Source organism: Pygocentrus nattereri, chromosome 28 (genome assembly GCF_015220715.1).
Source record: "Pygocentrus nattereri isolate fPygNat1 chromosome 28, fPygNat1.pri, whole genome shotgun sequence".
NCBI lineage: Eukaryota > Metazoa > Chordata > Actinopteri > Characiformes > Serrasalmidae > Pygocentrus > Pygocentrus nattereri.
Window position 1 is genome coordinate 11,911,030 of NC_051238.1, and position 21,563 is coordinate 11,932,592.

The 21,563-nt window shown below is 40.0% G+C and overlaps 1 protein-coding gene across 3 annotated transcripts in view; it reads right to left on the minus strand.

The window, feature by feature from the left end:
* pde4d (phosphodiesterase 4D, cAMP-specific) overlaps nt 1-21,563 on the minus strand; it is a 171,485-nt gene that overhangs the window by 88,735 nt on the left and 61,187 nt on the right. Inside the window, exon 1 of one of the 3 annotated variants that reach the window (XM_037535718.1) lies at nt 16,826-16,841. The exons of 1 other annotated variant lie outside the window; for it this stretch is intronic. Coding sequence is in view for 1 of the 2 variants with exons in the window: in XM_017723367.2 (XP_017578856.1) it covers nt 16,871-17,127 (257 nt within the window). In the remaining variant the exon portion in view is untranslated. Of the gene's footprint in view, nt 1-16,825; nt 16,842-16,870; nt 17,401-21,563 lie in introns of those variants that run through there. One more of the 3 variants, XM_017723367.2, reaches the window with a different exon arrangement.

The following is a 21,563-nucleotide window of genomic DNA, read 5'->3' on the forward strand; positions in this document are numbered from 1 at the left end:
AACTTTTCCCCGCTCACTATTCTAAAGCTACTGACGAGAAATTTGGAAAGGCAAAAATTAAACCTACTTCACTGCTCACAAAATCTTCATGAGGTTGTGCTCTGCTATATTTAGGGGAGAGGAGGGTTTCTCCCTCACAATACTCTCTTGGTAGCAGATTATTACATTCCACATCATTCTAATTATCACCCTCTTATAAGGAATTTGTTGAGGCCTAAAAAATAAAAAGCTTCATCTAAATGATTCTGCATTCTGACAAGGTGTAATCACACATAAAGCTTGTCCACCTCAGAAGCAGGACAGGCAAATCAGTTCTCATCAGGAATGCTTCCATTTTTACATGCATGTCTTAAAATTGTCAACTCACAGGAATAGGAATAGAGACATTTTACTGCAGTACCAGGTACAACAAAGCCTCTAAGACACCAATCAAAGGCAGCATGTCAAGCAATGAGTCAACTGTAACTGTACTGCCAAAAGATAGCATGCTTAAAAGACCCGACATCTGGGATGTACGCACCCTTCAAGGAGTGCAAACACCTGCAGGATCATTATGCAACACAACTGCAACTCAATATAAATATGTTGCAGGGTTACACAAGGCCATCACTGTGAAAAAAGCCCATTGGATGAAGCTCTGTTCACAATGGAGTGATGTCATCATGTAAGGATGGTGGCAACTTTCTCACTCCAGAAGGCTGTCAATCAAAGCCCTACACCAGCAACCTTATATTTTAATCAGGTAATTAGGCAGACACCTAACCTTCTCCATGCTCCCGCGGTGAGGACGCGTACATCAATTATCACCCCATGAGTGAGCCACGCTTTTCACATAAACACATGCACACACACACAAGCAAATGGTGCATTCACAGACCTGCACATCAGAATTACATAAGCACAAAACACTCACACCCCTGCAGCAGAAACACACTTTCACCGACAGCAGAGTATTAGAAGCATCAGCAGGAAGAGATCGAATAGAGACATCGACAGAGCAAAGCTCAGCGCAGTTCAAGCGCTCTTGCCTAATTAGAGAGCTCCTGTAATAAGGCATCATTCCTGCTGGCCTGTCATCTCTCGTCAGATGAAGAGGTGATTAAAGAAAGCATGACCTCCAAAGCCTACATAATCACATTTCTCCTCTCAACATGCTCTCACAGCCAAAAATCCCTCCTCACAACTCCTCCAGACTAATAACGATGACCAAAATGACATTAATCTGACTATACAGTAACAGTGGTGGACAGTAATGAAGTAGATGTAATTCATTACTGTACTTAAGTAACTGTTCATGTAGCTTGTACTTTACTTAAGTATTTCCATTTTGGGTGACTTTTTACTTTTACTCCACTGCATTTCAAAGTCAGATATCTGACTTTTTACTCCACAACATTTTAAGAAATCTATCATTCCTTTTGGTTTGTGTGTGTATAAAAACATAATGTCAAAACGAAAGAAGTGCAAAGCAACAACACCAATCAGGGCACAGCGGTCACTTTGTTTTGAGCTTGTTTTGACCTGTTGGTCATACCGACCCAATGCAAGCACACGGTTCAACATCAGTGGAGCAGCCTAAAATTGTGGGAGAGTCTGTTCAACATAAATGATGAACTAACCTAACTTTGTGTAAATAGACCACAATATAGAAATATGTACACATATGCAGTCGTGACTGATGTGTCTTTTTTCTTAATTTATACAAAAACTATTTCATTTTATAGAATGAAATATATATTTTTATAAATTTGTTTTTGCTAGTTTATGTTTATGATCAGAGATCTACAGATGCAGTATAGTAAAGGAAAACTCAGTTGTGAACTTTAAAGCAAGTTTTTATTAAACTTAAACTTGTAACTAAGTTACAAATAAATCTTAAGCTGAAACTTTGCTTGTTTGCCACCTGGTTCTACCTAATGGAAATTTTGCCTTCAGTGTTTTTAATAGACATCAGACCTATTAATCACATTCTATTTAAAGACTGGTTTACCAAAAGTAACACTAGAGTATTTTCAGTTAATGAAGCAAATGCTAATAGGACATAATTAAGTCATAATTAATCTTTTAGTACTTTTACTTTTGATTCTTAAGTACATTTGAAGTTAAATACTTTTGTACTTTTACTCATGTGGAGGTCTAAAGGGAGGAAACTTCTACTTTTACTGGAGTAATATTTTACTTTAACTGAAGTACATGATTTGTGTACTTCGTCCACCATTGTACCGTAATGTGGACAACTATGAAAAAGCTATTTAGTCATGTTTTTCCAAAAGTTGGTCTGCCAGCTTCCAATGTAATCTGAATACATTTCATTTAAACTACTGTTCAACACTAGGGTGGCGTATTATGGACATAAAATGTGATGTTGGATGAATTTGGATATTCTGATGACAATACAGGAAGTGATGACTTATATTCAAAACAGTGTGTCTCTGACAAGTAGTTTTTTTCCCAGTTACATTAAACACAAAACCTCTCCTCTACTATCAAACACCCCAAAACCTCTCCTCTACTATCAAAAACCCAGTTATAGGCCTTATAACCAACATATATGCTTATATACGACAAATTATCATCACATTGCCCAGCCCTACAGAGGTCCAGAGGACCAGTACGTTCAGGTCCAGAAAACACAAATTGTCGGCAGGATTTTATTCCTACTGCCTGACTTCCAGTAGATACCAGTAGATAGTTTACAGCTAATTGTAGTAGCTGGTAGTTGAGGATGGAGTAGTTTGGTGGGTGATATCTAAAAATAATTATCACAATCATTTTCTAGTCTCTTATTCTCCAGGGTATATTTTTGGCTTTTCCATCTGAATTTACACATCCAAATCGTAAGGCAAGTCATTCAGTAACTGCATGAAATAAATGCTCATTTTTATTTTATTTATTTTTTTGTAAAAGCTCCCCTCAAATTAACAGAAAATGTGTTTTATGATCACACATATTGCTGTATGCTTACAATTTACTGCTGAAAGCCAAACATTTTAGATGCTGTTTGTATAACTTTAGAAAAATAATTTGTACAGAGTATATGACTGAAGAGATGCCATCTGTTTACAGTTAATAGCTAGATTTTGTGTAAAAATGGGTCGACTTTCAGTAGAAAAAAATTATGAGTTCAGCTTCTTTTGTTATTAAACTTACATTACCCATCTATTTGACTGGAAAGAAGGCGGTTACAGCTGTCATATGACACCCACTTTTTGAATGTAGCTTATGAAATATGAAAGTTATGAAAAATATGATGTGCATTTTGGAACCACTGGGGGTTCCAGGAAGTTTAAGAGGCTAGGGAAAATTGTGATGATTAAATTATATTATATAAAATACATTACACATCATCTAGTATTATTTGTTACCTTTTATTGATCAGCCATAACAACCACAGACCGGGATCAGAACTTTCTCTGCGTAGTTTCCAGGTTTAGGGTTAGCTGCTGTAGAGTAATATCCAGTCACTTTAGCTTGGCTGCTCTGTAGGTTGCACTGAAGCCAGCTAAAGTTCCAAGTACCAAGAGTAGTGTAAAATGTACAAAAAAAAACCCAAACCACAACAAACAAACAATGTCACGATTGGCCCCTCCCAGTCCGGTCCATGTGCATTTGGTCTAGTCCATGTGCCTTTTGTTCTGATCCCAGTCTGGCCCCTTGTTTGGTTACTCCGCCCGATTGTTCCCACCTGTGTTTCCACCTGTGTCTTGTTAGCCCTCATGTATTTAAGCCCTGTGTTTTCCCCTGTGTGTTTGCAGGTCTTTGTTTGTCGTTAGATGTTTGATGTTTGGCTGTTGTTTGTTGTTTATGTTTGTTTGGCTTGTTCTGTTCAATTTTGGATATTGGTATTCTTAGTTATGTCTGTCCACCCTAAGCTCGGTATAGATTTTTGGATCCTGGACTGGCTCGACCACGACCCTGGATTTGCCCATAATAAAAGTCGCTTATCTCAACACATGCATCCACCTCCTCGCTCCCTGGCATTACAAATAAGCTGAGCTTTATTTTGGCCACATAAAAAAGGATGCATAGAATATTATTATAACTGATTAGAACTCACTATAACGTTCCAAAATCTATGCAGTGAATCATCGCCTTCAAATAAATGTTTCAAGTTCCAGGCACACAAGACAAGCACACATCATAATAACCAAAGAAAATGCTGTAGCTGTGAATTCTAGGCTAGATGTTCAGAAGCCTGTTGAACATGCCCCTGAGGACCTTGCTGATAGCATCAACATTGCATGCCATAAGATCAGATATGCCAAAAGATGTCATCCACTGCACAATAAGGGTGGAGGGCAGGGGACACTTGGGGATAATTTAAAACACAGCATGTAGAGAACAGCCGGCTTCGGTCTCATCTGTTGCACAGTGAGGGCTTTTTCCACCCTGATCACTACCTGGTGCTAGACACAGTCCATCTGCTCTAATCCTACCAGCTTCTTCTAGCTTGGCTGCCCCATCACACTGCAACGTCTGACCACTGGCAGCCAACAGCACCAGACATGCCACACAGCACTTGTTGCATATGTTGACACAAAATAGCCCATTACAGACTGCAAAAGGATAGGGGATACATTTGTAGTTTTCTTTTAATGCAAGCTTAAATTAAGCTAAGACAAAAGGCCCTCTGAATACATCAGAGCAGGGATGTCCAAAGCTGATGTTTGATTTGGGTTCTCTCACTCAATGAGTAAACATAATTGTTATTCTATCTATATAATATTATATTCTGTATTTTTTGAAGTATTGTAACAGAAAACAATTTTATAGATTTTTTTACCTTGATTTGAAGCCTATTTATCTGCTTTTTTGTATTTTATTTTTGTCTTTTAAAAATGTTATCCCACCACAAAAAAATTGGGTACTCCTGCATTATGGATGGGCAGATCCATTTTTTTTCTTTGTTATTAAAAAAAAAAATTCACAAAGATCCATTAGTGGCTAAGAATTAATATGATGCTGTTCTTATTACAATGTAACAAATATAGAACAATCAATATTTACTTAATCAATTATTTTTTGATAAATTCAGTAATTATAATTAGCAAATGCCACTACACAGGTGTGCAAAAGAGCCTCATTGAAATAGCTACAAGTAGATATGTTAATATTAAGTTGAATTGAAACCCAATTTCTAGATGTGGTTGTCTACAGAATACTATCTACATTTATCAGATTACTTTTATACAAGGCAGCTTAGCGGTGGGGAGCGAGGAGGCGGACGCATACGCGGAGATAAGTGACTTTTATTGAGGGCAAATCCAGGGTCGTGGTCATGACAGTCCAGGTTCAAAAAGCCAACACGGAGAGATTGGGGTTCAGACATGACAAAAGAAACACTGACAAATACACAACGGCTTAACACACCAAGCAAATCTAACAAGCATACGAAGCAAACAAAGGCTAGCAAAGTAAAAAAAGACCAACACAGACCAGGGCAAACATGGGGCTTATAAAAAACAAGGGACAACGAGGGACAGGCGGAAAACAGGTGGCAACAATCAGGCGGAGTCACAAAACAAGGGGCTGGACTAAGAATCAAAACAAAGAAGCACGTGGATGAAAAAGTAAACAAAAAGCACATGGACAGGACTGGGAGGTGCCAATCGTGACAGGCAGGCATACATGCGTGATTAGTGAGAGTGATATGCATAATGTGCAGCATATGGCAAACTCAAGCTTAGTGTTTTGCCCTTATTATCTCATCTCATTCTGTATAAAAGGGTATGCTAGAGAAGAAGGTGTTAGTCTCACACATACCTTAACACAGACTAATGATAGTGGGGCATGTGACTTGAGCTTTTTACTCACTATTTTTGAACCATGCCCCCTTTTAGCTGTGCACTTAAGTTAATTTCACTTTCATACACATTGTTTAGTTCACAGTTGTAGTGAGTTACCAGGTCTGTAACCTGCTGTGAGTAACATTGTAATTTATGGGTTACAGGACAATAAAAAGGGAAATTTTGACTAAGCTCTGAATCACGATTGAAAGTCACTGATCTGGTTTATATGGGTGAAAATGTAATCACATTTATGTGGCATTACTTGAGCCTATTTGAAAGAAACAATACCTGTTAAATAGTTAAACACATGGAGATTATGGACGTTACCCCTGACTTTTGCTATTACAATGCTCACCCATTACACTAAAATAATAGCATTATGTCTGGCACCCTTCCAGCTCTGATGTGTCCATGAACTGCATCTCCCAGAATCCTTTGGAAGATCACTTGCTTGCTGACCCTCCATAGTGCTCTGAACATCATTTGCACTCACCTGAATACGAATCTGTTTCACTTGTTTGTTTTATCATATGATCAGTTAGAGTTAATTTAATGCCAGGGCTTTTAGACAAGTTTCCTTGTGAGGTATTGCTTGATCTTGTAAGAGCTACTGAGCATTTTTCTGATTGCCCTTTTGTGTTTGTCTGACCCGTTTTTGGATTTTTTGATTTTGTCTTTTGTCTTTGCCCTTTGGATCTGGTTGCCTGATTTTTGTCATGTTTATCCTTCTTTGTTTTTTGACATGTCTGGATTGACCACTGCCTGTTCACCGACACAGAGATTTGCCAAAGCCCCCAACAATAAAACAATTTTTTCATGTTTATCGCAAGCATCTGGTTGGTTCAGTTCCGTTACACATTGTAACCTAAACTGGTCCAAACTGTGCCACTCCAGCACTGGAATAGTGGATAGAATGAGGACCGCATTTGTACAATGAATCACATCATCTATGCTGAAACAGTTCAGATCACTGAAGTGACGTGTCTCACCTTCTGAACTGAAGCTTCTAATTTATTGCAAAAGACTAGAAATCATTTGGTGTTTCAAAATAACGTCAGGAATGAGTCTGAATCCACCAACAGAGGAAAAAAATAAAACATCTCTCCTCTTGACTCCTGCTGCTGAATGCTGTAGTTACCAGTAGCAACCAGTTTGAGAACATCTTGTACTTTCTCCAATAATTGTTGCCAATTATGGTTAAGATTCTTTGTTAAAACTAATTGGAGCAAGCCCAGAGGTAGACCATCTCCAGCTGGAGTCCACTGTGTTAAGGACCAAAAACTCCAAGACTGCTTTGAACGTAATTTCCATCTCAAACAAAATTATTCCTTAATTTTCAACAGCTCCCTGTATGCGCGGATAAATCAGGAGAGGCTCCCGTGGCACAAGAACAAAGCCTAGGTTGGTCTCTATCAAAGCCTGAGCTTTTCAGTTGTGCAATGAATGGAGAGAACAAAGGTGCTGGACAGAGGAGGGGCATCTCGCCTCATTAGTGCTCTGCTTAATCACTCTTCTAAAAGCACCTTGAAAGAGCAGAAGAGCATCTGGGCTCCCAGCACCCTTTCCTCTTCCTGCTCACTTTCATTGCACCATTGCTCCTTTTCATGTTGTGGCTATGGACCTACATTCATCAAGCAGTTCAGAGTGAGAGGCCTGATCTAACATCAGCTGGATCTCTTTAAACACTCACATTCACTATTACACAAAAAAACTGACCCCAGACTGCTATCTTTGATGTGAGAAGGATGACAAATACAGCCCTGGTCTAAAGTAATTCATATTTTCATGTCTCCTGACAAGCGTTTTGCCATGTACAGTACTGTGCAAAAGTCAGAGACCACTCTTTCATGTATTTAATTTCTAGTCAAAATGAAATCAGAAGAACACTTAAAGCTTTCATCTTTTAGAGACAGGAGAGGCTCAAGTTCCACTCTTGCTTCAGCTCTGAAAAATCCAAAAGTGTTTCTGCCCATCCTTCTACTGTAAGAAGACAAATCAACACTACAAGCCTGAAATGATGTGTAGCCACCAACAACCACTAGTGATAAAAACAAATAGACAAAACTGAAGCAAATTTGAACATCTAACAAAGAAGCTGCTGGTATTCTCAAAACTAAGGACTGGCCACCAAGAGTCCAGACCTCACCATCACTCAATGTGTTTGGGATTACTTGGATTACGAGCATCCAAAGATGCAACAAATGGAGAACACATTTAATATTGCATATATTAAATGCTCAATTTCATTGTACACTGTGCAGTCACAATAAACACATCTTATCTTATCTTATTATGACATTATATTTAGTTGTTGAGGCTTCTGTGTAATTTTCTGGTAAACAAAATGTGTTCTGCTTTTTTCTCATGCTGAAAAATGAGCAAATTGTGATTAACCCCTGATCTGACTAGAAATTTAAAAAATGAAGGAGGGTCTCTTGACTTTTGCTTAGTACCGTATGAATATGGAATGTGCATTTACTGATTAAAGTGTAGCGTTTTAGGAACAGATCCCATAAAACTGCATCAGATCTTAGAAAACAGATGTGTGCCACTTTTGCTGTCATGGCAACTCTCTCCTGCTCTTGAGCTTCTAGCATAAAACAAACTGAAGAAAGCAAAGCCATATAGGTTTCATGCATTTTTTCCCCCAGAACCAGCAGCTCACCCCAGGGTGAATGTTTTCAATCCTCGTCATTCTCAGGTTTATTTCAGTAACCTGTAGAACAGCTTGCCTTATAGTGAAAACATCAACACGTACACAAACACAATTAGCTTAATAGGTGGCAAAAACGATGGTGACAAATATAACTCAGTAGATCTATTATTCAATTCAATCATATAGTAATATGTGTTTATTTGCTGAGAAAAGTTTTAATATTTGAATAAATAAATTTGCAGAAAATGAATAATGATTATATATATATAAAATGTGATTTTAAGGATGTTAGTGTGTGTTTAAGCATTTCCAAACCTCCCCTCAAGGAAAAAGCAACTCCTGGTTTGACCAATCAGTGCCTCATTAAATTGTGCTCATGATGTAATTGATGATATTAACAAGTCTCTGTGGTGGCTGTGAATTATATATATTATATATATATATATATATATATATATATATATATATATATAGAGAGAGAGAGAGAGAGAGAGAGAGAGAGAACCTTAGTAAGCTTAAATATATACTATATTCATGAAAATACATGGGGTTCTAACGATACTAATGACATAAGGGACGGCCTCATGGAGTCATTATCATAATGCAATGCTGAGAACAGCCTGTACTGCTGTAATCAGAGTGACACTCATTCATGTCAGAATGCTTTTAGTCAGAATTTTACTCTAAATTACCATCACTGATAGAGAATTCCTTCAGTTGATTAACAATTCAGGAGTGACTGGTTTTAATTTAGTTTCATCTGTATGAATCCTGACTTCATTTACTGTTCATTACTGAGAAAATTACATAGAGGGGTGAGTGTGTTGGGGGTGAGGTAGTAAAGTAATTTGCAAAATTGCTCTTAATAAATATGGAATACACACTGTAGATGTGTAAAACGATTAGCACAGCCAATAATTTCAGTGAATTAAGGAATCACTGCAATTAGAAGAGACCTGCTTGATATAACGAGCAAAGGTAATGTTTCAACTGTATTAGGTGGTGACAGAGATGGCACAACTATGGAAATCCATTTGCCTTTCATGTGGAAATGTTTGATGTGACATTAAGCAGATGATATCAGTCACCAACGTGACACTCTAATCAAGAGCTCAACAAATACACTAACAAAGAGTGTAAAAGTTTGTTTGTCTGCCCCTTAAAAGACATCACTGCTCTTTAGTTTCCAACACCTGAACAAACTATCCATACAGTCTTAATTGGTAACCGTGTGATTCAATATGGGAACTATGCTCTATATTGAGGGGGGGTATTAAAAATGTCTCCCTAATTTGATCATTGCAATGTAAGAAAGTCTTAGTACGGTATGATGAGAGGTATGATGTGAAATCAGTCAATGCAGGGAAGCTTTTCAACTCAGATTTATCAATAGTGGTGGTAACGAACACCAGGGGTCATGATCATGGTCCACAACATAAATATAGCCATTTTATTTACTATTTATATGACCACTAAACCTCTTCTGGGTATCATGTTGATCAAGATAAAATTGTGGCAAATAATAAAAAAGACGTTTTTACCTTTCGACACCTTGCATGTATCTTTACACTCTGTATGTATGGTAAAAATAAAAGACGTCATATAACGTACTTCTATAATGTACTAACTTCTTCTTCTGCCTCCATCTTGCCCTATCCACTGCCTCCTCTACTTTTACACCAACCATCGCCATGTCCACCTTCACTACATCCATAAACCTTCTCTGAGGTCTACCTCTTCTCCTTCTACCTGGCAGCTCCATCTCCAACATTCTTTGACCAATATATCCATTATTCCTCCTCAACACATGTCCAAACCATCTCAACCTGGCCTCTCTGGCTTTATCTCCAAACTGCTCCACCTTCAGTGTCCCTCTGATCTGCTCATTTCTAATCTTATCCATCCTTGTCACTCCCAACAAAAATCTCAGCATCTTCATCTCTGCCACCTCCAGCTCAGCCTCCTGTCTTTTAGACAGAGCCACAGTCTCCAAACCATACATCATAGCAGGACGCACTACGGTCTTGTAAACCTTCCCTTTCACTCTTGCTGCTATCCTTCTGTCACACATCAGCCCTGACCTCCGTCTCCACCCACTCCATCCTGCCTGCACCCTCTTCTTCACCTCTTTTCTACACTGTCCATTGCTCTGGATGGTTGACCCAAGATATTTGAAGTCATCCACCTTTACGACCTCTACTCCTTGCATCTTTACCTTTCCACCTGCCTCCCTCTCATTCACACACATGTATTCCGTCTTGTCTCTGCTGACCTTCATTCCTCTCCTCTCCAGTGCAAACCTCCACCTCTCCAGACATTTGGATCCTATCACCACCACTGTGAACAACTTGGATTGGGTAAATTCCTTGAGAATCACACATCACACCAAATCATTCTAAAAGAAACAATTTTGGAATTCATCTTTAATTACTTCAGTATCGAAACCTAATGTTTGACAAATATTGCATGGTACCTCTCATGAAAATAAAAAATAAAAATAAATAAATAATGTTAACATTACATTTTTACAACTAATTTGCAGATTTGGGCAATTTTGAAAATTTTACCATTAGGCGGCCTCTGACGTCTCTGATTCCGTGACATAGCCAGCAAAATGTGTTCTACGTGCACTAAAAGGCTAGTGCACAACATAAGTACTCAAGTTGAGCTCAGAGTCATTTTCAGGCCTTTGACTTTATGGACATTATTCCATCTTGTTCTGTCTTGCTTTGCCTAAGGTGAACCAACAGCCTAATAAATAAAAAAAAAAAAAATCCCCTCTTACTCTGTTGACGTCAACTCAGTCTACAGAGAAATAGGAGACCTTTCATAAAGATGACCTTCTGCTGTCTCCAACTGACAGCGGCATCAAATCCTCTGCCGGACAAAAAACAATCACTTTGATCAAGGTTATTGCTTCCTGTTATTGTAGCTAAACCAGTGCACTAGCGCTCTACCACAGGGAGTTTGGCAGCGAGCAGCGTGATGATGGTGCGCTCTGAGCCAGGCTCTTTCGCTTCCTTTCTCATCCGTTTAGGGTACGTGTGCGCATGTCATCGCATGCTCCAGTCCCCTGGAGGCTTCAGCCCGGGCAGCTCTGCTGCTGAAGTCCATCTCCTCCCACGCGCAGCATCTCCACGGGCCCTCGGGCACCTTCTCAACTTTCCTACACAGTCCAACACACTCACACGCTTCATCGATGCTGAACTCTCCTCCATAGATCTCCCGCACAAAGTCAACAGAGGCAGCTCTTACTCAGTTCTTTCAAACTCCTGAAATGTGATATATATATATATATATATATATATATATATATATATATACACTCCTTTAAACCAGATAAAGGGAGAAGATCAATGTTTGAAATCAAGCATGGAAAAGTCAGCACACCGAGGTACAGCACTGAAAAATCACGCCTGTATGACATTCAGCTCCACAGCAGAAACACTACAGAATCTTCTTACAATCTGCTTATTTATACCTCATTTGAAAAAAAAAACTGCAATTTCTAAATGCACTATATATTTTCCACACAATTTAAATAGACACCATTTTTGAGTTTGTAAGCAGAAAAGTAAACATTTTATTGGTTTAATTTAGGGAAGTCACTGTTATCATAGTGAGCATGGTTTGTTTGTTTAAATAAACATTCTTCACTTTTTTGCCATGTTTTGTCTTTTTCCAAAGAAATGGAAAAAAAGCTGGTTTGACTCAAACCTTTTGAAACACAATGTAAATCAAACACAGCTGTAATTCATTATATAACTATGTAATTATCTCATTATGTAATAATTATGCATATAAATTAAGGATGCACCTATAACACTTCCCTTCCGGGTACCTGATCCTCAAGTCTCTGCTGATAGAGTACTGACACTAGGCATGTTAGTATTGGGCAGTTTGGTCCACTGCAGTGTTAAACCTGCTGAGCGAGGCTATCATGGACACTTTGAAACAATGCCGCTGTAATTTAGACAAACAAGTTGCAGTTTTTCCAGATAATTTTTATAGAAGCAGAGCAACTCTGGTTTCACAAGCTCCACCTACACTGTCGCAGTATGGTCACACGATACAGTCTGTCTTCCAAGTGGAGCTCAAATCACAACAAACGCAGCCACAGTATGCCAGAAGGAGGAGCAGACAGACTTTTTCTCCCTCAAAAAAGTGAAAACTTGCATTTTTACACAGCATGGAGAAGGAAAACATGGCCAGTCTCATGAATACATGCAAGTTTGCAGTCATATATTTTGTGTGTATGAAGTAAAAGGGATGGAAGCATACAAAACATAAGCTGGCGTGTAGTATTGAACCCAGTTTGGAAAGAACAACTCCACTGCTGTTAGCTTCATGCTAACATATAATGGAAAATGTCACATTCCAGCTAGCAGAAATTAGCATTTTTGTTACTCTGTTGATAGACAGAGGCTACAAATACAGTAAAAGTTTCTACATTAAGTTGTTATATATAGAGAGCCTCATGCAGCACTTGAATATATAGTAGAATGTTGCTGTATTTTATGTAGAAGCAGCTTCACAACTCTTCTCAACTCCTGTCATAACTGCAAACAGATGAACTATGTGGACAGTCATTTGTTTTTATTTTTAATGCGTATTTTATTATAAATTTTGCACATGAATACTGCTATGCAAATACTTTTACAATGCATCTTTATGACTCCAACTTATCTTTAACATATAAACTGTGTTTGGTAATTATCATAATACATTTTTAATGCCTAACTGATAGTGACTCTAACTTTATCTAACCTACTGAATTAATAGGTGCCTATAAATCTTGATATTCATTCCATTTTCATACATATTTTATTTTGGAAATACAATGGACTGTGGACTGTGTCACAAAAAAAACATTCTAAACTTAAAGGCATAGCATTTACTAGTTGGATAACTTCACATTTGATTTATTTCAGAGCTACAAAAATTCACTGTATTGTATTGTTTATCTTTAAATGCTTAGTTAAATTTAGTCCTTTTTGGACTAGTCCTTTTTAGTCCATTTAGATAAATCTACTCCTTGCTGGTCATTCCACCCCATAAAATACTTGTGTAGCAGATTTTGCAATAAGCATTTTACTACTGTTTGTCTCAAATTCCCACTCCCTTTTTACTCCTTGCTGTACCACTTAGCCCTACCCCTCCAGGTTGTCCATTCACGCCTAGGGGTTGGGTGTCCCAATTCTTGTTGGGAAAGAGGGATAGGACAAAGCGTTAGGGTTACAGACGTTTGTCAGATCCACACTACAAACAAAGTGTTAGAGAAAGTAGGCATGCTCAAAAATAAGAAATGGGATTGGGCCATAAACTCACAACGCCAACATGATTCTTGCTTCCATTACGGGCCATCTACTGGTGCACACGCAAGCATCATTCAATAGCGCACATGTATGTCAGAAATTGCTCCATAGTATCACCTATGGCCTATGGTATCCCCTATTGCTGATATTGATACTGTATTTAAGCTCCAGCAGATACCGATATTAACACAACACTTGAATGTGAATAGCAAAGCAACAATAATTCTAGACTTCTACCAGAGTTAGTTAAACTATTCGCTGGTGTAGTTAGGGTTTTCTAGTTGGATGGTTCACAGCTGAGGCTGATGTAGAATCATCATTTGAGTGTGAGATAATAGGCTGAAGCAGGGTTACCACTTCTTCCTCCTCACCTGCTTCATGCACACATAACCTCAGGCTTCAGCTGAGCATGCTCTCTCCCCTTCCTCACCTCCATCACAAGCCTTTGGTAAATCTCTGACACTTTCCCTCTCTGCAGCTGAGAGCATGTGGACAGTCAGGAAGAATAGAATCGTGACTCTGGATGTGTGAGTGTGTGTGTGGGAGAGAGCGCGAGAGAGATGGATAGAGAGATAGAGAGAGATCGACAGAGAAATAGAACAGCTTGCATGCAGCGCTACACAGAGTCATTTTAATTCTATTTAGCACTACAGTGGAAACATCTAATGGGCATCTGACTCCACCAGCTTGTTTCACGATTAATTTTCACATCTCACCCTTGTGTGAAACTTTTTAAAATTTAATGGACATCTGAGTCCAAGTAAGAATCTCTCATATACCATGTCTGCTACACGTCTGGTATCCTCTTGTCAAAATAAAAAGGCAGACTGTTAGTGTTATGGATAAATTCAGGTGAAGGATTATTCCAACAAATGACTGCGCAAGAGCCTTATGTAATCTAAATCTAATCAAGAGCAAATTACTTTAAACAAACAACTCAGAATCCATACAGTACAGACTCTATTGTGCAATGGAATGGCAAACGTAGACAACGAATTACACCAGAATATTCACTGGTGTCTACACCAGCAATAAACTTTAAAAAAAAATTGCTTTCCTCATGTCATAAACAGGTAAACAATATTTTATCTGGGCCGATACCATCTGCCCCTTGCAAAATGACATCCACATGAGAGCTTTTCATTTCTATTAAGCACCATCTTTGAGATCTTCCCCCACTGGCAGGCCAGACCCCAGGCTCTATTTCATTTGATTGATGGTGCCATTTTGCCGAGCAGAGGCGAAATAGCATGGATCTTCCCTGGTAAAAACTACCATCTAAATCCTCAGCCAGGTAAATAAATACCATCAGGATCTACTCTCTTTGTCTGCAGTGGCCACTTATTAGCTCCCAATCGCAGCAGTCATTTTTGGACCCTCTGAGTTACTAGAAATTGTGTGAGGATTAATAAGCTTATTTCACCAAACAGCAGGGTTTGTTCCTATGTATCAACATTGACATTTTTGCATGTGCATAATGGGAACTGGCAAAACTAACCAAAAATAAAGATGCCATTCAATGGCAGAGAAGTATATGTTAATAGAGGAAAGAATTCCCAATAGGGGGAACAAATGCTAAAGACATTAATACTATAATCACCAGATTAGAAAGTCTTAGCATGTATTATAGCATGTCTGCAAACACTCATAGCTATGTAGATGATGCATGCTCCCTTTGCATGGACACATCTGCATGACGCCACAAAGTACATAGCAACAGGAGCAGAAGCAACAACACTAACCTCCACGTCCATAATGAGCTCAAGCTGTGGCTCTTTGATTACATCCCTCCACACTGCAAGGAGATGCACACTGGATAATAAGCTGTACTAGCCTCAGAAGGGCTAAGAGGTTTTATAAAGTGTGTTGGGCTATTTTATAGGCCACACCATGATGATTATGACGAGCAACCTAATGCATGGTTACAGCACAGAAAAACCTTTTTTACAGTAGTGATATTGATAATACATCCTTTCAGTGAAACAAGATGGTAATATGTTCAAAAGTGAAGGTGAAATTGACAGTTTCTTGCTTAAATGTGGCTGCTTTCAGAATGAGGCTGCAGAGAACATCATATAGCATGATGAGAAATCCACCCAGAAGTAGAAATTCCACAAAAAAAACCCCAATTAGTTCCATCACCTCCCTCAGCAGAGCTCGCGGAAAGAGACAATGGAGGGATGAAGAGTAGAGAGGGATGAAGGCAAGGGAGGGCTAAAAGGAATTCTTTTCCTTGCAAGCGCTAAGGAAGGCCCACAGGGCAGCCCTCAGGGAAGGGCTTGGCAGGAGCGTTTATATCAGTGTGATTTATACAGCAGCAGGAACAAGTCGGCCAGGTGTTCTGAAAAGGGTGGCGATATCAAAAGAGGAAATGCGCATTCAAATTGGCTCGCTACCTCTCAGAATAATGTGCTGCTCTACAAACACATAGATACAGACAGTTTTCCTTCCCCTGATAGCACTTTAAATAATGCAGGGACTGGCATGCAACAGATATGGTGTTGACAAGGTTACTAAGTCAATTTAGTGAAGGACAACAAACGTACTGCGATGTGACAGCTTATCTTGCCTCAAGAAACTCTTTTCTGGCATGAAGCATGATTGCAACAGCCAAGGACACATATTGCAAATCCTAATGAGCACAAACACGCCCCTTTAAGACATCACCAGGATCCCCCATTTTGAAGGAACTTCCTTCTGAGCGAATAAAAGGGGTAACTAATAAATACATTGGAATACACTCAATACACAGATTCCTGTAGACAGTAGGCACTAAAGTGGTGTGTGAGTAATTTTTTTAAAGAAAATCTTGTAACTCCTTGTTATGTTTATCCTTTTTTGCTGCCTTTTACACTATGTAACAATGAATGGATTGACTGGGTTTACATTAACAGATGTTAACTCCTTAAACTTCAAGGATATCGACATTCTAGCGTTTATCGGCTGGTAACAGGAAAACAATGCAAAATGACTGAGATTTATGAAGTTATGAGAGAGAAGAATGCAAGTTCATAATTGGTAAAGGGTTAAAGAAACCGTTGGTCTTCTTCTATAAAGTCACTTACAACAGTGCCAGTATGCGAGAGTGTGTGCGGCCCTCTGGCTCCTACCATGTGTGCGCCACGGTGAAGCGCCTCTGCTTGTGGATGTTGTTGTTGAGCAGCATGCGGCGGAGAAGGCGGGGAGAGTTGCGGGGTGACAGGCGGGGTGAGATGGAGGCGGGTGAGCGGCGGTGCCCACGGGGCCGCTCCTGCTGCAGCAGGTTCTCCCGCAGGATCTTCACGAGGTCCTCGTTGAGCCCTACATGCTTGGGCATGGGCGGCACGGCCAGCGTGTCCTGGTGGCCCACGGTAGCTTGCTGGGCCATCCTCGCCCCTCTCCAGCTCCCTCACTGCGGCTGCTGAAATCCGCTCCGGCCCCCAGCAGCCCGGGCCGACGGGGGGAGGGGGGCACAGGGCACCTCGGCTTGTCTCCTCTGCCACCTCAGCTAAGCCACTTGATGGAAAAAAGAGTGCGGAACGGAGTACAGAAAGAGCCAGAGTGGACAGTGAGCCGGCGGCGGATTTAGTGCGCTCCTGTCAGGATGGCTGCAGAGCAGTGTGGAGCGTTGCTGAGAGGAGGGAGGGTGAGATGTGGAGGGAGGGAGGGAGAGAGTGAGAGAGAGAGAGGGAGGGGAGAGAGAGAAAGCAAGAGAATGAGACAGAGAATGAAGGGTGAGAGAAAGGGAGAGTGAGAGAGATACTAAGAGAGAGAGAGCAAAAGAGAGGGAGGAGAGATAGGCAGAGAAAGAGGGAGGGGAGACAGAGCTGTCTGCAGCTCCATGCTGTGCGCTGACTGCAAGCTGACGCTCTGATAAAGACTCGTGAGGAACTGTCGTATGTCTGAATGTGGGTGTGCGCAGCATGTGGAGGTATGTGTCTGTGCATCCGTGTATGTGTGTATCTCTCACCGAAAAGATAAGCGGACTTCTTCCTAGATTTCTTGGCAGCTGCTCTAATAAGCTGAACGGTTTATTAAACAAACTTTGACCCATACGGTTTGTGGAAAAAAAAGTTAAATTAATCCTGGATCTCCCGGAGAATGACTAAAGCAGACAAGAAGATCTATCTATAGAGCAGGTAGGGGCTAGAAAACAACAAACACATTATTAAGGGGATGGTCTGCAGGCTCATTTATATCTGATCCTAAAATACCTCCCTGTCTGATCAGATTTCACTTGGCAGTATAATTACTCAAAAGATACATGACTGTGTAGATCTACATAACCTCAATACACCAATTTTAGTGTGGTAGTAAGGGGGTCAAGTCTTAACAGTTGCATACAGGGAAGCAAATTTGGGCAAATTCTTTTGGCTGATAGACGACTTTCATTAGTCTATGATTAATTGTTAACCAGCAAGCCTAAAATCAAGGACAGGAACCATCAAATTATCTTGGACCACATAGAAAGTATAGAGCCCAAAACCATTTCAAACATACCCTATATACAAGAACCTGGTTGACAGACAAAACTAAAAAAGGGGGAAAATTGTTGAAATGGATAATGTATGAGTTTACATGCACCGAGAAATCTGATTACTGAGCTAAAATCCACCTTTTTTATCTGATTTCTTAATCGGATATGTAGATCAGAGTACGGATGGATGGATAGATGGTGTTTACATGAAAATCGAATAGCTGTAGAAATCTGATTAAGATTGGATTAATGAGCACATGTACATGCACTCAATGACACTGTGGAAAGTTTTATTTACCTCACATTATTATTACAATGACCAGACTTAGCTTTGGCTCAGTGTACCTCAGTAACTCTCAAAAGCCATCGCCAACCACCAAGTGCCATATTCTCCATATTTTTGCACACCCCAGTACAATTTCCTTACCCTGCCATGCATCACACGATCTCAGAAAACATGGATGAAATAGTTGTCTGTTTTATTGCTTCTTGATGTTTGCTTGCTGTGAATGGTACATCACTGTGCCACTGTCCTCTTGAACAGCGGCACCAAGAGCCGACATTTTTACCTGTGCACCTTTTTTTTTTTTGCAGGCCTGCCTAGCAGAACTAATTATCTATTGTGCCCTCAAGTGCACAACCGAACATCATTCCTCAGTTTAAATGATAAACTTCATTATTTAAATAAGTTTACTGGAAATTAAATAAAATTTATGTTTTTTCACTCGTAGCACTGGTCGAACAATTATTTATTTTTTTGGTTAAGGGAGCAACATGTGAGATGAGTCAACCTGTTGAATTCATTCTCCACATTCCATACAAACAGGGTCACCATATCACCAGAAAGTTGTGGTGTCCACCCCTATCGTAAGCAACGAGAAAATGTACAGTCCCTTCTCCTCCCTCTTTACTTCTCCTCCTTACTAGTCTAGCTGCAAGTTCATCATCAAGCTTCAGCCCTTTACTTCCCAAGAGTTGTCTGCAGTTGTGGGAAGCAATGCCAATGTTAAATCTTGTTTTGCTTTGATTTATGTCACTTCTTCTCTTTGCTGCCAAACATGGTTGCTCGTTTCTCAAGCAGACAACGGAGGTAATAACGGTTGACTGCCAAGAGCTTCAGCCATTGTTGTGTTTACTGCTCCTTTTATTGGCCTCCTGTCTTTAAATGATTTAACCAGGGGTGGTACCTTTAACAATGACAAGAGGTTAGAATACGCCCTCAGGGCAGTGCTACTTCTTCAACCTCTCATGTTGGACATATTGCAGACTCAAAACTAGTGACTCACTGTCGTACAAAGTGGTATTAAGAAACAGGAAAGACCAGAGTCAGCTGGTTAGCATGCTGAATTCAGTAGACATCGCTGCAACATGACACACAAATGTCTTGGACATAACGTCAAAAATTATTATTTTTCACATTTAATAAGTTAATAAGTTAATAGGTTTGTTAATAAGTTATGTGATTTTTGGAATGGTTTAAACTTAAAATCTTACAAATTGCATCTTTAATGGCTAATCTTCATCATCATCATCATCATTAACCACTTAGTCCGGATAGGGTGCCAGTAGCAGTTGGGAATCCCAGAGAATCCCAGACACGACCCTGTCCCCCACAACTTCCTCCAGCTCATTCCTGGGCACCCCAAGCTGCTCCCAGCCAACTTGGAGATATAATCCCTCCAGCGGGTCCTAGGACGACCCTGGGGTCTTGTCCTGGTAGGCCGTGCCTGGTACACCCTCACTGGGAGGCATCCATACGGCATCAGATGGCCAAACCACCTTAGCTAGCTCCTCTCAATGCAGAGAAGTAACGGTTGTACTCCGAGCTCCTCCCGAATGACCGAGTTCCTCACCGTATCAAGTAGTGTAGTCCGCCACCCATGAGAAGAGGCTCATTTCTGCTGCTTATAGTAGTGATCTCATTCTTTCACCCACAACTCATGACCATAGGTGAGGGTCCACTACAGTCCGGTGCAGTGACCGCCTTACTGCTGCCACCTGTCCCATCCTCTGGCCGATATCACGATCCCTCTTCCCATCACTCGTTAACAAGATACTTAAACTCCTCCACCTGGGTCAAGTCCTTTTCGCTTACCTGTAGTGGGCATGCCATCCTTTTCTGGGCTAGGACCACGGACTCAGACTTGGAGGTGCTGATCCGCATACAAACCGCTTCACACTCAGCTGCAAACTGCTCCAGTGAGCACTGGAGGCATCCATGTGATCCAGCTAAAAGAACAACACCATCTGCAAATAGCAGACACATAATGCCCTCCTGACCTTGGCTATGCCTTGACACCCTGTCCATGAATATGGCTAATCTTTTACACCCCTAATTGCAGGAACAAAAGGAGAGAAGATATTTAGAAATGTCTAGACTGTCTGCTTAATTTCTGATTTGCTAAGATAAAAAAACTTGAACCATATTCTGCTAAACCAACATAACAATACTGCGATCTGCAGATCGAGAGATTAGAGATATAGGCAATAGTAATTATCACTGTTAATTATGGTAATTGTAGCTGAAGCGATGTACAGATGGCACCTGCAGGCCATTTTATACTGTGTTCAATACTGTACCTCCCTGATGATTTGGTTACTTTACAATTCTACTGTAAAATCAACTGTAGACTCTAAACTGATTTTTTTCTGACTACTGAAATGAGCATTTTATAATATTATGAACACATTATGATTTCACATTGCTGTAATGTGCGCAACAGCCCACTCCTTTCTTGCAATTTTGAATGCACTGTTTCTGCTAATGTCAGTTTGCAGCCAAAAGTGGTACAACTTTTTAGTGGCTAGAATGCCACAGGACAGCCCATAGGGACAGGCTTGGCAGGCATGCCGCTTGTGGTAAAGTGGAATTAGACTACAAGTGTAACAGTCACTCGTTCACAGTGGCTTACACATGGTCAAAATACTGGCACTGCAGATATTACAAGTTTTATTATTCTTTAAAATAATGGTACACTGCAGACATGTAAACTGTGTTATCTTCTGAAAATGTGCTTCAAAGCTGCAGTGACATAAACAGAGGGCAAAAAACGACAGTGGCATAAACAGAGAGCAAAAAAGAGACACAGGATCAGGATTCATATAGCCCATAGCTGATCCATGAAAATATGCCTGGATGGACTCTAGAATAAGTCCTAAAGATGATAAGCATCATTATTCCATGGAAGTGCTGCACAGCTTACTTAGGCTAAACAAATGTGTTCACTGCAGACTAAACAATCGTTCCTTTTGCTGAACAATTCATATGCCTACATGATACATGACCATTTGTTCTGAGTGCTATGATGGCATTAATCAATTTCATGAGTTCCAGTATATGAGGCATT